Here is a 16,751-nt window from a genome sequence, read left to right on the forward strand (position 1 = left end):
ACTTTGTTTGCTCAATGTGAAAATATGTGTGAAATATACTAAAGTATGATGTAGTCTAAACAAAATTACATTAATTAGATTCTTACGGAAGAGGATTAGGGCCACGTTAATTTTTTTTTTTAATTCTGACTTTAATCTCAGAATTTTGAGATAAAAATCAGAATTCAAAGAAGAAAATTACATTCTGATATAAACTGGTTTTGAATTTATTTTCTAGGCATTTACTTTTTACTCAAACATCACTATACCAGGTTTTATTTAAATTAAATTTAATCCGTTTTTTACAGTTTATCATCTCCATGTACCTACTGATTCATTGTGTTCAGTAGCAGTGTACTTGAGGACTTTATGTCCCCCCTGCACTTATCAATGCCATTATGGATGTACATTTCTTATGATGCCAATAAAGTTTTTTTTTGAATGGGCGGGGCTTTGTTAGATGATGACGATTTATTCACGCGACTACACCGCGCGCTGTTTGGAGAAGAGTGTTGAAGTGGCGGAAAAGACGTATCGGTTAAAAACATAAAACGTACATATTTCTGGACTCGTTGAGCCGTTGGCGGCCTCACATCAGGCATGTTTAGCCCCCGCACCGCCCCGAGCTCCGGCCGCCGGCAGCAGGGCCGGACCACCGGGAGGAAGAGCGTCTCCGGAGCGGCCAACAGTCTCCTGTTCTCCCCGCGCAGGACGCCTCTGTCGGCGAGGTGAGAGGAAACACTGACCGGACTGACGAGATTAAAGACGCTTTAAAACACAGTTTAAAAACTATATTCAAATCCAAAACCGTTAGACTTGTCAGAGCTGGACTAGATTATCCCAGAGAAGTTAAAAATTCTTTCAGACACAGTTTCAGATTTGTGAAACCTTGATTACGTTTGTGAAAATGCAACAAAAAGGAGATTTGAATGCTATTTTTAATCGCATTGAGACCACATTGGTCCAGATGCTAATCTTAAGGTTGTTTATTTTTTCACAACTAGACCACATAAAACCAGTTGGTTTGTAATCTGGACCTGGTCAATGTAGACATGAAGTCTGCACAGAATAGAACAACAAAGTAGATTTACACTATGACAACATCATAGAGTGTAAACATTAATGAAGAGTATGTATGATCTGCGAGGTTCTCGAGAAACATCCAGGTGCAGCCAATAATTTGGACCTGAGCCACACGACCTCCTCTCCTCCATGAAGACCTGAAAAGGGGACGGACTACACTAACACACTAGAGACAAAACCAAAGCAGATCACACACATGTTTAGAAGAGGGAAACAAACAGAGAGAGAGAGGGAGGGAGGGAGGGAGAGGGCTGGGACTCCTGGAGGACAAAGATCCAGACTCAAAACATCTGGAATGAAGTAGTTTTTAATATAGTGTATTACAGCTCAACAGCACGGCAGACTAGTTTCAGTCTGCTCTGCTTTAATCTAAATCTCCCTCCGCCAGGTCCACACCCACCAGAGTGCAGAGCCATGCAGCTGCAGATTCAATCAACTACGACGTCCAGACCTTCGGCTCATCGCTACCTGTCAAAGTGATGGAGGCTCTGACGATGGCTGATGGTAAAGGAAGAACAAACCTCTTTCTTTCCAGTTTTATTTGATTTTCTGTTCCTGTTCAAACTACTGCTTCCTGAACATTTCTGTGTGTGTTGGTCCCTCCAGCCGATGACCAGATCTCAGTGAAGGTGAATGAGAGCGGATGGGCCTGGATGGTTTGTGGAGAGAGACTGATCATCTGGAAGATCTGCCAGACCGCTGTGGCCAAGGTACAGTTCAGCCCCTCTTCCATCAAAAAGAGCCACATATGACCACGCACCAGTCCAGCCACTTATTCATGAAGGGAAACGTTACAAAGCTGTGGCACAAACAGCTGAAGTGTGTTGATATTCCGTCTTGGAAACTGTCTAAATGGTGATCAGTTACAGACCTAGAGAAATCACAAACTCAGACTCTGTGTGTTTTTCCTGCAGCTGTCGGTGTGTAAAGAGCTGCAGCTGCCCAGCAGCGAGTACAGCTACACAGCCGACCTCGTGGCCGTGACGTCCGCCGCTCCTCTGGAGACGGCCGCCGTTCAGTCCATCTCCGTCCTGGCGGTGGCTACGGAGGGAACGGCGCGTTTCTGGCCCAGCCTGGCTCAGGAGGGCAACTTTACAGAGACAGACGTGGACCTGGGAGATCTCTGCAACTTTGTAGTTGCCGTCAGAGTAAGTAAATTTTCAGTACGTCATGTTTATTATGATGCATGTGAAGCTGAAGTCTCTCACAGTTTACCCAGTTAAACCTAAACCTATTGTGACACAGTAAGCTGTAATCAAACTGAATATGTTTTACTTTACTTGTCCTTATCTGCGACTCCTCTCTCTCTCTCTCTCAGGGGGGAAGCTTCGTCTTGTCCTCAGTGAGGAGTCGGCTGTTGAGAGCGAGTTCAGATTCTTCAGGGAAGCTGCAGTACCGAGCTCTGCTGCAGGGTCAGGGCATGTTGTCTGGTATCGGACGTCGTGTCTCCAGCCTGTTCGGCATCCTCTCACCGCCAGCCAACGACACAGTGAGTCATATTAACATCTGCTGTAGGATTTACTGTGAAGGAAACCAAGATTCCTGCAGCACTGACGTGTTGGTTAAACAGGTTTTAGTATCTTTTTAAAAAAGTGACTTGTCCAGTGTTTGGTGCAGATGTTGCTAAAACTCCCCAGTGCTCAGCTACATGTCCCAGTATGTGAAAGATGATCAAAACTAGCTAATCTGTTCTTTAATGTGTCAGAGTGCACAGATAGCTAACATGCTACATGCACTGTGAGGTGAAGATACAGAGGCAGAAATGAGGCTCTTTGCTGTTCCTTAAGAAAGAGTCTAGTGAGCAACAGTCAACCTCCGAGGCTGAAACATGAACCACTAGAGTCTGGCTCCAACAGTGAGTCAGTCCCCATAGACTCCCATGTTAAAATGTCCAACTTTACAACAGAAATAAACATGTTTACAGCCTGGTACAAAAACTGTTTTGGTATCTAGAGCTGATTTCCTCCTTCATGACACCTGTTTATATAACTCACCTGTTTACATTTTATTAAGGACTACAGTTATGGAGGATTGAGAACCGCTCTTCAGAAACCTGTGGGTGACGTCCCGGCGGCTATGTTCCATTTTTATTTACAGTCTCTGGATCTGTTTTTGTCCGCAGCTCCACAGCGTGCTGTGGTCGGGCCGAGCCGGCAGCCTGTACACGCTGACCAGCTCCAGTCTGAGTAAATGGGAGGTGGGCGACAGCTGGGAGCACCAGACCCTCAGCTGGGACGCCCGCAGAGCTCTGACCGAGAGCATCGCCGACGCCATCTGGGTCAGTACACGGACACACGCCATCATAGACACTGATGCTCTGCAGATGAAATGACATTAAACTTCCATCATTTCTTCCCAACCTTTTCCAACTCATGTCCCACTTAAAAATCTCAGAAATGTTGGCGATGCACATCCGACCCCGTAACAATATGGAGGCCAAATGATGCTTTCTGAACACTTTCTATTTTAATGATAACGCTCGAACATTCAGGACTGAGCTGAAAACAGAAGACGCTGTTTCTCTTTGATCACTCGTTGATTCACCATCAGTCTCTTCGCTCTTTTCATTTAATTTAAACGTTGGTTTATCAGTGATGGGACTTGATGCAGGAAAAAAACAATGAAAAGTTTTTAAACATTTTAAATGTTTTAAAAATGTTTGTTCTAAAACATTTATAAATTGTATTTATATTTTCATTTTTGTATAATTACATCTTTTCACCAAATTTGTTCTGTTTTGCAGATGATTTTTGGGAAACACTATTAAAACTGTAGATTAGATTAAAACACACAAACTAAGAATGTGAATAAAGTTTAGAAACAAATGAAAAGATTTTTCTCCCTCCAGGGATCAGAGAGCAACTACGAGGAGATGAAGGAGGGAGTGAATGTGGCGTATCTCGACATGAAGCTCAGCCAGTGAGTCGTGTGTGTGTGTGTGTGTGTGTGTGTGTTTTACACTTTGTCAGAAAAATATTGAAGAAAATCTTGTGTCAATTGTATTTTGATTAAAAAGCCACTGAATCAATCAATATCGTTATTATCAAATTGTCAGAACGGATCATTTCCCCCTTTTTAAATCATAAACCTCATTGTGTCATAAACATGGTGGAAATGGAGAGAGTAAATGTAAAGATTTGAATGGATGAACAACAAAAGGCTTAAATGCCTTTACATGAGCAGTATTTATATTTATTCGGCTGATGTCGTCTTCTTCGATGTTTTCATCCACAATTTATTCAAGTAAATCAAATCAGGTCTGAACTGAGCCGGACTCTGTGCCGCCTGTTTGCAGATCCGGTCTGGTGGTGGTGGCCGCAGCCTGGCACCCGTCAGACACTCCCTGCCTGGCCTACTTCTGCCTGGTGACCCTGCAGGACAGCGGCGCCGCCATCTCTGACCAGTTCACTGTGGAGGTCACCAAATACAACCCTCCGTTCCAGGTCGGTCCTGATCCCGATCCGGATCCTGCACAGGTTTAAATTAGAGTTCAGTGTGTCAAAGGGTTCACGGTCTTCTTCACTGGTGCTAATAAAGGGACAGTTCTTGTTTTTCTACGTATCGTTAATGGTATCTGTCCTTTGACATGATTTTGTACAGAAGCCAAGAAACGCCATACTCGCCAATATGTTGTAATCTCGTTATCAAAGCTCGTTATCCCGACATAACAAGATAATTATCCCGTTATCTGGAGACAACAAAGCTTTTCTTCTCATTATAATTACTTTGTTAATCCGAGTCAGACACAGCTGGTGGAAACTTCCAGAGTCGTAAAGTGAAAATGTTGGACGACGCATTGATCAACATCAGAGAATATTTCAATCAAGGCCAGAAATCAAACTGTCTTTTCATTTTCAGATCAGTCCTCGTCAGCTAACGAGTTACTGCCACTTTGTGTATGAGGTTCAATCAGAATCGTTTTTATCTCGGATTAACGAGCTTTTTAATCTTGAGATAAGGGGATAATAAGTCTCTGAGATTCTTTATCACCCAAACCCAGTGGTGGATATTATTTCCTTTCCAAAACCAGTGAACCTGGTTTCTACCAAAGAAAAAGTCCCAGTTCGACACGTCCTTGAGTTTTCAGAGCTCCAGTCACAGTGAGTAGAAGATAAAGGCTTAACGCTGAACATGTTGTGTCCTCAGAGCGAGGAGGCCCTGCAGGCCACGCGGCTCGTGTTGCCGCCCTCCCCCGGCTCCACCGCCTTCCTCTACAACGAAGAGCTGGTGTTCGCCTGCTCCACAGGAACCAGCAGGGGAGGGCTGCCTGATGAGAAGCTCAGCTTTAACTCCGCCGGTAAGATATTAACAATAATAATAATAATAATCAATGAGCAAGAATCAGGTTAGAAGTAATGCAGGTAAATGGGATTTTATAGCACAGGGAAGAATGAAGGCGTCAGTTACTGAAGATTTCACATAAATTAAACCAAGAAACAGAGTGAGAATAAACCAGCAACTGCATCAAATAAATAATAATGTAAATACAAGAGCAACATTTAACAACAAGGCAGTTTAAGGTGTTTTACATGAGACATTAAAAGGCATAAAAGGCAAAACATTAACAATGAACTGGTACCTGTCTTAGAAAATAATAACTTATTGATCCATCCGTCCATTTCCTGTTCCTCCTCCAGGTCCAGTTTTTAATGAAACCTTTAGGAATTATTCTCATATGTATAATAATAACAGTGATAATGATATATTCTGCTGGGAAGTGCTGATGGAAACGTGATATAAATGTCAGTAAGTTCATGCAAACATGTTGTGTTTTGTTTAGTGAAGAAGGAACATAATGAAATTTAAAGTGATTATTTGGTTTTTGTTTGTTCTTAAACTTCAGTTGAAAAGACAGAAAGTCTCGATGGCATCTGTGTTGACGTCTGTGTTGACGTCTGTGCCTCTGTCTGTCCAGGTGACGGTGTTCGCGGAGGAGGCTGCTGCGCCAACCTGCCGGTGTTTTTCTCCCAGAACAGCGGCCTGGTGGCGGTGGTGGCCCGGGAGAGCGCCTCCATCCTGCCGGAGACCATGGAGGACTCGCTTTGCTCCTCGCTGGCTGCAGCCCCGGAGGTAAAACTCAAACTGTAGTAACAACAGGTCGGTGAGCCAATCAGAAGAGAGGAGGCTCTGAGCCTCTCTTCTGATTGGATCACTGTTTTCTGAGTGATCCAATAAAAATACAGCAGATTTCAGGTAAAAACACTCAGAGAAACCAAATCCTGTAAAGGTTTGGATGGTGGGTCCAGGTGGGCGGGGCTTGGTGACTGCTTTGTTGTGACATCACAAAGTTCCAGAAGTCCTGACGGCTGGTTTTAAGGCTCAGTTTCTGAATACAGGCTGTGTGCATTTCTCTGTGGACTGAGGCTTTGATACTTTCACAGTATTAATATAGAAGCTAGAGCTGATCTATAATCACACTACACATGGACACAGACCTTTACACTGGAGGAGCTTTAAAAAGGAAATACAGAAAATGGCGCTGAGTCATGTGACTGCGACTGAATCTAAAATGCGTTTCTAATTTTGATTCTGTTTCTCAGGTTTCGGCCATGGAGACTCCGACCAGAGCCGAGCCCGTCGCTCAGGAGGACAAGACCAAACTCCTGAAGGCGGCCTTCCTGCAGTTCTGCCGGTGCGTCGATAAATGGCTCCAAAATCCCTTTAAAAACAAAACAAAACAAACCAAAGCTTCAGTTGTGAGAGTTGGTTTTTGGTTTAATCGTCTCATTTATTATCAGCGTGTCCCCGTGTTTAAAAATGAGCGTTCTGAACTGAATCAAGACATTTTTGTGTCGGACACAGTTTCACAAATACAAAGAGCTTCATTTCTCTGCTGCGTATTATATGGAGGAGTTTGACTGTTCGCATCACTGCTCATCAACAGTAGATTTTTATTTTATTAATACTGAACATGATTTTGATATGAAATGTGTTTAAGGGCTGATGTGTTGTGCAGGTGTTTCACGTCTTTTTGCATAAACAATATTTAAACCTCTGATTTACAACCCGAGGACAGTGACTAAAGATGCTGATCTCTCCTCTGGCAGTAACGACCTGGTGGGGGCTCAGACGGTCACGGACGAGCTCTTCCCCGCTGACGGTGACGGAGAGGAGGGGGCGGAGCTGGACAGCGTGGTGACTCAGATCAACCTGGACCTGGTGGACGATTACCCGGCCTCAGACCCCCGCTGGGCTGAATCTGTGCCTGATGGTGAGGAGGGGAGGAGGGGAGGAGGGAAGGACAGAACAGGAAGAAAAGCACAAACATGATTTAAAGGTTACGGGGATGTTTGTACTTGTTCAGTCTTTACTTTTATGTCTCTGTTCGTCCAGAGAGCATCGGCTTTCCTCTCACCTCCCTCATCATCCTCCACCAGCTGGAGGACAAGATGAAGGCTCACGGCTGCTTCATGGACTTCCTGCTCCAGGTACACACACACACACACACACACACACACACACACACTCTGCTGGCAGTGTAAACGAGGTGTGCATCCTGTTTCCTCTAAATCCTTCCTTCAGTTTTCGTTGTGGTGTTGATTTAACTTTATGGTCACTGTGCAGCTTCATCATCTGTATCACATCTTTGACAAATATGAGGTCATGTGATGATCAATAAGTCGGGGGAAAGATTTGCCTAATTTAAAAAGAAATATGACGTCACGATCCGTCTCATTGGCTAAATAAACAAACCATTTTCCTCCCGGTTCTTTCTGGATCCGTCTGGACTCAGTCGTCTGTTCTACAGGAAGAAAGATGTTTGACAGGATGGATGAAGAGTTTTTCTGAAGCCATTATTTTGTCATGGCTTTTTTTTATGTTTTCTTTTGAAGATATTGGATCATCTTTGTGTCTTTGCATCTTTGTGAATCTCGTCTTAAAAGTCTTAAAAACATTAAGGTTTTACGTTCTATGTCTTGAATAGCTCACGTCTGTTTTTTTTTAACCAGTGTGGACGTGAAATCTTAAATCTTTTTTTTTTTAATAAGTATATTTTTTGGGCTTTTTATGCCTTTATTTGATAGTGCAGTAGAGAGAGACAGGAAATGGGGAGGCAGAGAGAGGGGGAGTGACATGCAGCAAAGGGCCGTCTGATGCGGGACTCGAGCCGGGGCCGACTGCAGCGAGGAGCCTCTACACACGGGGCGCCTGCTTAGACCACGACGCCCCGTGAAATCTTAAATTTCGTCTGTGATGGTTTTAAAAAGTCTTAAATGTGACTTGTTGAAACCTGCAGAATCCCTGCACATGACAGTCATATAAATGGAAAATGTGAAGTGCATGTAAACGACCACATGGTGGCGCCACTGCACCAGAATCCGACCAGCGCTTCACTTTCACTGGCGTCTGACGACAGTGTGTAACTGCCGTCAGACGGACGAGTCCTGGCGGAGGTGACGTCACGGGTGTCAGAGGACGTAGAAAGTGAAATGATGAGCACCTTTTGCTCCTCCGTCAGGTGGGTCTGCTGGACCGGCTCGGCCAGGTGACGGTGCGGTCGTCTCCCATGGCGACGCGCCTGCTGCTGTGTGAACACGCCGAGAAGCTGCAGGCGGCCATGGTGCTGAAGAACCACCACACCAAACACGCCGAGCTGGTCAACCGGGCCATCGGCGCCGCGCTGCAGAGGAACAACGCCGCCGTGCCGCCCAGCCTCACCGCCGCCGACGTCTTCTTCAGAGAGGTGTGTGTCCGTTTCCTGTCGGGATGATTTCATGAGGAAGTTGGACTTCTGCTGAACAGGTGTGTGTGTGTGTGTGTGTGTGTGTGTGTGTGTGTGTGTGTGTGTGTGTGTGTGTTGCAGGTGTCTCAGATCTCCGCGGTGTTCGACTGTCTGCTGGAGGAGGAGGAGCGGAGTCTGAAGGAGAGCCCGGTCGACTCGGTGCAGTGGGCCGAGGTGGTTCTGAACGTCAACAACATCATCAAGGTAAACACATGAAGGAGGAGACGACAGCGCAGACAGGAAGCTTTTAATAAAGTACAATAATTGTACCACCTGGGGGGGGGCTTCTTTCTTTCTTAGGATGGAGGAAGGAAAGGAAGGAAGGAAATGAGAGAAAGGAAAGAAGGAAGCAGATGATACAGTGGAAGGAATAAACAAAGTAAAGGTGGAGAGGATAGAAAAAGGGAACAAACAAAAGTAAAAAGGTTGATAGGATGGAAGGAAAGAGGAACGGAAAAAGGGATGTAAAATGAAGGAAGAATGAAAAGGAAAGAAAAAGACAGAAAAGAAGGAAAAAGTCAAAGTGTAAAGAAAGGTAAAAACTGAGAAAGAACAAAAGTGAAGGTGGACAGGAAGAAAGGAAATAAGCTCTGTGTGTGTGTGTGTGTGTGTGTGTGTGTGCGTGCGTGTGTGTGCGTGTGTGTGTGCGTGTGTGTGTGTGCAGGACATGCTTCAGGCTGCTGGTCAGTACAGAGAGACCAAGGCCTCCATGTACAGAGCTTCTGAAAACGCCGCTGCAGAGCCGGAGTACGTCCCCTGGACAGGTAACACCGACTCACCTGCCACACGAACCAACACGACTCTGAAATGAAACTGATCCGATGGTTTGATACAGAATCTGAAGAAAAGGTTCACGTGATCACGTGGCGTCTGAAAGTCACTTCAGGAGTTAGTACATGAAGAATAGAACATTAAGATTTACAATAGCATTTAAAAACAAATTTAAATAAAAGTATTTAAATGAATAACTACAAACCTATGACAGGGTCAGTCTGACGTCAGAAAACACTTTTTTAGGAGATAAAATCACCTGTAGACCTGAACACTTTACGGCAATATGAAATAAATTATCAACCCCTTTCCTCCTCTTTCCTCCCCCAGCGTCCGGCGGCGTGGGCGGCGTTCGCTCCGTCATCTCCCGCCAGCACGAGATCATCCTGCGCTCAGTGTACCCGCACGCCGACTCGACGCTCCGCAGCGCCCTGTGCGAGCAGCTGGTGGCGCTGCTGGACATCTATCTGGGCGGCTGGGTGGCCCAGCTGACCTCCCTGCAGCAGCAGAGGCCCCCGGGGGCCCAACAGGAGCGCTACAACAGCCTGGAGATGGAGTACAGCCAGCGGCGCTCGGAGCTGCTGCAGCCGCTGCGTAAGATTCACATCACTGACATCACAAGCTACAACAGGCCGGGGGGGGGGGGCAAATATTAAATACATGAAACATTATTATAAATAATTCTGCTGCAGTTTATAGCGCTGGTTTCCTGTCTCTATTTTCTCAAGGTAAAAATAATCCAATAACAAAATATTGACTGAACATTTTTTTAAAGATCCAATAAATGTTGTTATTAAATTAAATTTTTAGAGTCAAGAAGAAGAAATTATAACGGGAAGAACAGATGAGATTTTCTGGGCTCCTGTAACTGAGAGGATAAAAAGAATTAATATAATAATAAACTGTAAATCACAAACAAATGAGCTCTTTGTTACCAGAGCGACCAGCTGTCGTCTCATGGCAACCTGTGGACGAACAGGTGTGTGAGCGTCCGTTACTCCAGGAGTGTGTGTGTGTGTGTGTGTGTGTGTGTGTGTAGTCAGTGTGTATCAGTGTGTATCTGTGTGTAGGCAGTGTGTATCTGTGTGTGTGTGTAGTCAGTGTGTATCTGTGTGTGTGTGTAGTCAGTGTGTGTGTGTAGTCAGTGTGTGTGTGTGTGTAGTCAGTGTGTACCAGTGTGTGTGTGTAGTCAGTGTGTATCAGTGTGTATCTGTATCTGTGTGTGTGTGTGTAGTCAGTGTGTATCAGTGTGTATCTGTGTGTGTGTTGCAGTGGAGCTGGGTCAGTACCAGTGGGTGGCGGCGCTGGCTGAGAAGTTCTGTGACTTCGACATCCTGGTTCAGATGTGTGAGCAGACGGACAACCAGAGCCGCCTGCAGCACTACATGGCCAAGTTCGCCGACCAGGTACACGGCGTCACGGCGTCACGGCGTCACGGCAACACGGCGCTCTTTGTTTTAAAGTGACTTTGTTAATTGAGCTGCTGAAACAAGATGACATGACAGAAAAATACAAATAGAGAAAGTCGAGCCAATGAAATAAGAGTTACATAGAATAGTTTCCTGTCATAGGCGGATTTGACATTTCTATTTAATTAAGGGTTTAATAAAGATTTCATGGGCTGTTTTTGGGATTGCTGCAGGATGAAAGACCTGATTCCTCAGCAGCTTTGTTTTGTTTTGTTTTGTAGAATTTATTTATTTATTTGCAAATATTTTTTCACTGTGATTTTTTGCACAGTTCGTTAAAAAGAGCAGCAGCTACCGGGCACTCTTAAGGTGGAATGTCTTTTGGAGTGTTACTTGATGCGTGACTGGCATTTGGAAATCGATCAATACACCTTAACTGTCGATATGTAAACTTTGACCTCTGGTTTCTATCATCGTCATGACAGACTCTACAGTGATGATCAGATCTTGTGATCATGTGACTGTAGATATTTCATTTCATCTGGAGAAGAAACTAAACTAACTTTATTTTTATAACACCTGGAGGAAAAAAATCCTCCTGTCCTAACCAGAAAAACAAAAGAGAGAGGAAAGAAATGTTGAAATGAACATGAAAGTAAGCTGCAGTGTTTCCTCTGCTGAAGGAGGAAAGGTAGGAAGCATCAGTGTTTCCTCTGCTGAAGGAGGAAAGGTAGGAAGCATCAGTGTTTCCTCTGCTGAAGGAGGTGAGGTAGGAAGCATCAGTGTTTCCTCTGCTGAAGGAGGTGAGGTAGGAAGCATCAGTGCAGCTCTGATCATGGCTGCCGATCAGATATTGGCTCTGCAGCCGCAGCCCTGGTGTCAGTTTCCCCTCTGGTGTTTTATTTTAGTCGCTGTAGTTGTTTCTTTGTGAAGGACGAATCGACCAGAAAGGTTCCTCTCACAGGACTAAGTGTGATCACAAGGCGGCCATGTTTGTTTTCATGCAAATATCTCTGTGGTCTCAGTGGGTGAAGTCACAGTTTTATTTTCAGCTCGCACGCCCGAGCGACGTGCTCTCTCTCTTTCTCTCTCTCTCTCTCTCTCACTCTCTCTCTCTCTCTCACTGTCCCACGTGTCACTTCCTGTCGCAGAACTTCGCTGACTTCCTGTTTCGCTGGTACATGGAGAAGGGGAAGAGGGGGAAGCTGCTGTCCCAGCCGGCCGCTCAGCACCAGCAGCTGGCCAGCTTCCTGCAGGCGCACCAGCACCTGAGCTGGCTGCACCACATCCACGTCCACGACTACCACAGTGTACGACACACACACACACACACACACACACACAGCTTGTTTCCTTCCTTCCTGTCTACTTTCACTTTTGTTTTGTCCTTCTCTTTCTTTCTTTTCATTCTCTCTTTTTTCTTTCTTTCTTTCTCCTTTTATTTTTCTTCCTTTGTTCTTTCCTTCTTTTCTTTTTACCTTTAACTTTGTTTTTTAATCATTTGTTTCGTCTTTACATCCTTTCATCCTCCTTTTTACTTTTGTTTCTTCCTCCCTTGTTCTTCCCTTTCTTTCTTCCTTTCCTCTTTTCTTTCCTTCTATTTCTTCCTTTCTTCCCTTCCTCCCTCCTTTCTTTCTGTCCTTCTTTCTTTCTTTCCTTACTTGTCTTCCTTCCTTCCTTCCTTCCTTCCTTCCTTCCTTACCTTCTTTCCTTCCGTCCTCCTTCCTATAAACACGCGCTCACACATACAGTTCAGTTTACAGTGAGACGGACTCAGTTTCCGATACTGATGACAACCAGAGAGCAGCTGTACAACACACACACACACACACACGCACACACACACTTTCTACAGCTTCCTTCCTCCTTTCAGGTCACTTGTACAAGATAACCACACACACACTCTGTTTAACACACACACACACTGAACTTCCCTTTTTTTAACTTGTGGATTCAGTTGTTCGTCTGAACGTCGACACTCTTCTGTTTTAAACTCAGTCTCACTTTGTTTTTGAGTTTTTATTTTCTTTGCTTCACTGGATGATTAATGTCACTGTTTCATATTGACACGACTCTGTAGTTGAAACACGTGACCCGCCCACACATCACGAAAAGACTCGTATCAAACATCAGAAATACAACGAGAGCGACGCTCACACAGACCCAACAGGAACATTAGTCACATGTAAATACAGTGAGGCAAAAAAGTATTTAGTCAGCCACCGATTGTGCAAGTTCTCCCACTTAAAAAGATGAGAGAAGCCTGTAATTTTCATCATAGTTACACCTCAACCATGAGAGACAGAATGGGGGGAAAGAATCCAGGAAATCACATTGTAGGATTTTTAATGAATTAATTGGTAAATTCCTCGGTAAAATAAGTGTTTGGTCACCTACAAACAAGCAAGATTTCTGGCTCTCGCAGACAAACTTCTTCTTTAAGAGGCTCCTCTGTCCTCCACTCGTCACCTGTATTAATGGCACCTGTTTGAACTGGTTATCAGTATAAAAGACACCTGTCCACAACCTCAAACACTCACACTCCAAACTCCACTATGGCCGAGACCAAAGAGCTGTCAAAGGACACCAGAAACAAAATAGTAGACCTGCACCAGGCTGGGAGGGGTCAAAAACTGCAGTTCAGATGATGCTCTGTCCATTTCAGACTGAATTTGAGTGTGTGTGTGTGTGTGTGTGTGTGTGTGTGTGTGTGTGTGTGTGTGTGTGTAGGCCCACAGAACGCTCTACAGCCAGGCCAACATGGAGACGCGCTACTTTGTGAAGAAGAAGACGCTGCTGGCTCTCAGCAAGCTCACGGCGCTGGCGTCCGACCTGCCGGAGGACCAACTCAACAAACAAGTCGACGGTAAGAAACACGACCTGCTCATAACCGAGCCGGACTGTCAGAACTCCAGGTGTGAAGGAGATCGACTGCGAGAGGTGGAATCTGTTGTTTTTAATGAAGAAGCAGCAATAAATAAATTCCACTGTAATTACAGTTTATCGGCTCAAATCTCAGGAAGCAAAGAAAACGCCTCCGGCTCTTCAGGGTTAGGGTCTGACATGTCGCTGCAGAACCGGTTTGATCCGGATGTAAACTGAAACATGAGACTTGTGATTCGCAGCGTTGAACGTCTCCTCTCTGTTAATGATCTGTCCAATCAGACATGGTGGAGCAGGAGCGCTTCCTGCTGCATCAGGAGACTCTGCCTCGACAGCTGCTGGAGGAGAAGCAGCAGAACCCCGACACCATGCCTCTGCTCAGCGCTCACAACCTCATACAGGTGAACACACACTCACACACACACACACACACACACACACCTGGGAGAAGAAACTAGATGTTTTTCCAGTGAGTGTAAAAACAGCTGCCGCTCTCTTCAGTGTTTCCCGCTCTGTTCTCCGCAGCTCTACATCTGCGACGACAACAGAGGAGCCAACGAGTACGACTACAAGAAGGCTCTGGATCTACTGGAGTACATCGACGAGGTCACTTCCTGTTTGTGTTGAGCTCTGCTGTGACGTTCGACTGTCCAGGCGGTTATAAGTCAACTTTATGTGGCTCTTCTGTGTTTGTGTTGCAGGAAGACGCCGTGGACATCGACTCGCTGAAGTGCGAGATCTTCGGCAAAGCGCTCAGGAGAGACGAGTAAGGTTTCGTTTATTTGTCCCTTTAACTGGAAGACTGAAGTGTTGACAAATGATTAAATACTAAGTTGTTTGTTGTTGTTGTTTGACTCCGGTGCTTGGTTCCTCTCAGCTGGTCCTCGGCTGACGGGAACGACGACCCTCTGGAAGCCGCCAAGGACAGCATCTTCGTCAAGATCCTCCTCAAACTCACTCAGGAAGGTGAGAAACGTTGCTGAACTCTGCTGAAGCTGTGAAATGTGTGGAGTCGGTTTAACTGCTGACTCAGAGGCTTGGCCCGCCTGGACTACACTGGAGCGGAGCTGTTTCACTCTGACGGCAGAGTGAGGAGAAGCTGGTCCGAGTTTATTGAAGCGACAGAATAAAGACAGAAGGAAGAGAGGAGTCAGATATTTAGAGCAGCTGATTTTTCATAAATCCTGCTCCAGAGAATGAGAATAACTCATGATCAGATAAAGATAGAAACTTCATATCAACTCTAGAACAACTCAGACAGATATGTACAACTTTCTGTGTTGAAGTTTTCTGTCTTTATTCTGGCTCACAGCTTTTATCTGCAAAATAAGGAAAAATTCAAGGTCCATTTTTTTGTTTTATGGGCTATTAACGTCTGTTATACTGAAGTCTTCATTGAGTGACACGTATAATAAGCTGAGGTTGTGCTGATTCTGAGTGATGTGAAGCACTTGGCAAAACTTTTATAAGGAAGAACACAGGAGGAATTAAAAGACTGGACCTGGTTCCACATGATGTGACGTTTGTTCCTGTGTTTTTCAGGCGTCCCTCTGCAGACGTACCTGCCCGACGTCAAAGAGCTGCTGGAGTCGGACGATCTGAGCAGCTTGAAATCAAAACCTTATTTTGAATTTGTCCTTCGGGCCAATTATGAACATTACCTCCAGGCCCAGATGTGACGGCTCCTCCCCTGATAACACCCACTGCACTTCGGCTTCTGTTTGCTTTCTAATCATTTTCAGTATTTGTCGTTCCTTTTCTAAATAAATGTGTGGATTGTTTCTGTAGTTGGACTCTGATATTTGTACAGATGCATTTTAGCTGGTGGGGAAGTTCTGTTACTTGTGACTGGGTTCTGTTGTTATTGACCGGCATCTAGTGACATTTCTGAAGCAGTGTTTTCATTTGGTAAAAGATTTTTTAAAAAGGATGAAAGTGTGGGAATTAAACTGTTGTTCATATTTATCTACAGAGGAGAAGAAATCAGAGGGAAGTGAAATGAGACGGATCTTCCATCCAACACGTTTCTGTTTCTGTTTATCACAGAAGAAACTAGTCAGATAATCTGGTTTTAAATGAAGCTGTTAAAAACGAGGTATGTGCATGTCCAGAAAAACTCTTAATCTGAATCCAGGATCAAATCCAAACCTTGAATCTGGGTTCGTCTTCCAGCATCTGTAACGTAGATTAAAAATAGTAATTAACAGGTTGTCATCATGTTTTCTAGGTGGAGAGAACGTGTTTGGATGTTGGATAAAACAAGACGTTTGAAGATTAAATGATAATAAATCAATAATGAAACGATTCTCAGACTAATAGATAAATAAATATATTTATTAGGCCTCCGCTGTTGGAATAATAATGTTTTCTGTGTTAAACTGTTTGACAACAAACAAGCAAAAATTAAAAATGAAGACTTGGACACATGGTGCCTCTTTAAGATCTGGACCACATCAGACCTAGAAAGTGACAGAAACCTGATCCTGGAGGATCCTGAGTCCAGCTGGCCTGCGAGAGTCGGGACTTCCTCCTGTTGGTGACGAGGGGCAGATGTTGCTCTTAAATAGATGTGGGCTCTCGGCCGGCTGACCGCCACCGCGACAGGGATCCTCCTCCGTGATGATCCACTTTCTCAGCTGCAGATGGATTTCAGCGTCCAGCTCTTCTAAAAATAGTGGAAGTAGGTTAGATTAGGGACAGCAGCTCCACAGAGCTGAAACGCCCTATTTCAAACTGAGCGTCTGCTTTGGACATGACACAGTCTTATGTAAGGAGGACGGTTACCCAGAAACAACGCAGCATATACTTGGATTAAATAATTCAATTCAACATACTTCATTCATCTCCAGTTTGCAAAGAAAAAGTAAACAAACGATTCACTTACACACTTAAAACACAGTCTG

The 16,751-nt window shown here is 44.7% G+C and overlaps 1 protein-coding gene across 2 annotated transcripts; it reads left to right on the top strand.

Moving 5' to 3' along the window:
* The first annotated feature begins 482 nt into the window (after positions 1-482).
* On the top strand, positions 483-16,105 carry nup133 (nucleoporin 133). Of its 2 annotated transcripts, XR_002665812.1 has the most exons (26): positions 483-707; positions 1,451-1,566; positions 1,669-1,772; positions 1,977-2,210; positions 2,381-2,551; positions 3,185-3,340; positions 3,911-3,981; positions 4,358-4,505; positions 5,209-5,359; positions 5,978-6,132; positions 6,603-6,694; positions 7,110-7,273; positions 7,396-7,490; positions 8,522-8,746; positions 8,867-8,989; positions 9,450-9,549; positions 9,887-10,150; positions 10,829-10,962; positions 12,117-12,275; positions 13,696-13,831; positions 14,131-14,249; positions 14,374-14,454; positions 14,550-14,614; positions 14,726-14,814; positions 15,391-15,943; positions 16,076-16,098. XR_002665812.1 is itself a non-coding variant. In XM_022767708.1 (25 exons), exons 1-25 carry the CDS (start codon positions 580-582, stop codon positions 15,525-15,527), a joined length of 3,417 nt encoding a protein of 1,138 aa, XP_022623429.1. In that variant the 5' UTR covers positions 483-579; the 3' UTR covers positions 15,528-16,105. The 2 variants fall into 2 exon arrangements, 1 of the variants encoding a protein (XP_022623429.1); XM_022767708.1 differs by having other exon boundaries at positions 15,391-16,105.
* The last annotated feature ends 646 nt before the right edge of the window (positions 16,106-16,751 follow it).

This window comes from Seriola dumerili, unplaced genomic scaffold, assembly GCF_002260705.1.
Source record: "Seriola dumerili isolate Sdu_G_001 unplaced genomic scaffold, Sdu_1.0 BDQW01001246.1, whole genome shotgun sequence".
NCBI lineage: Eukaryota > Metazoa > Chordata > Actinopteri > Carangiformes > Carangidae > Seriola > Seriola dumerili.

Bases quoted from the DNA above. Each gene is read 5' to 3' on its own strand.
- nup133 (XM_022767708.1), top strand. From the start codon at position 580: ATGTTTAGCCCCCGCACCGCCCCGAGCTCCGGCCGCCGGCAGCAGGGC. The intron at 3,982-4,357 runs GTGAGTCGTGTG...GCCTGTTTGCAG, and splicing joins CTCGACATGAAGCTCAGCCA to ATCCGGTCTGGTGGTGGTGG. The intron at 14,455-14,549 runs GTCACTTCCTGT...TTTGTGTTGCAG, and splicing joins TACTGGAGTACATCGACGAG to GAAGACGCCGTGGACATCGA.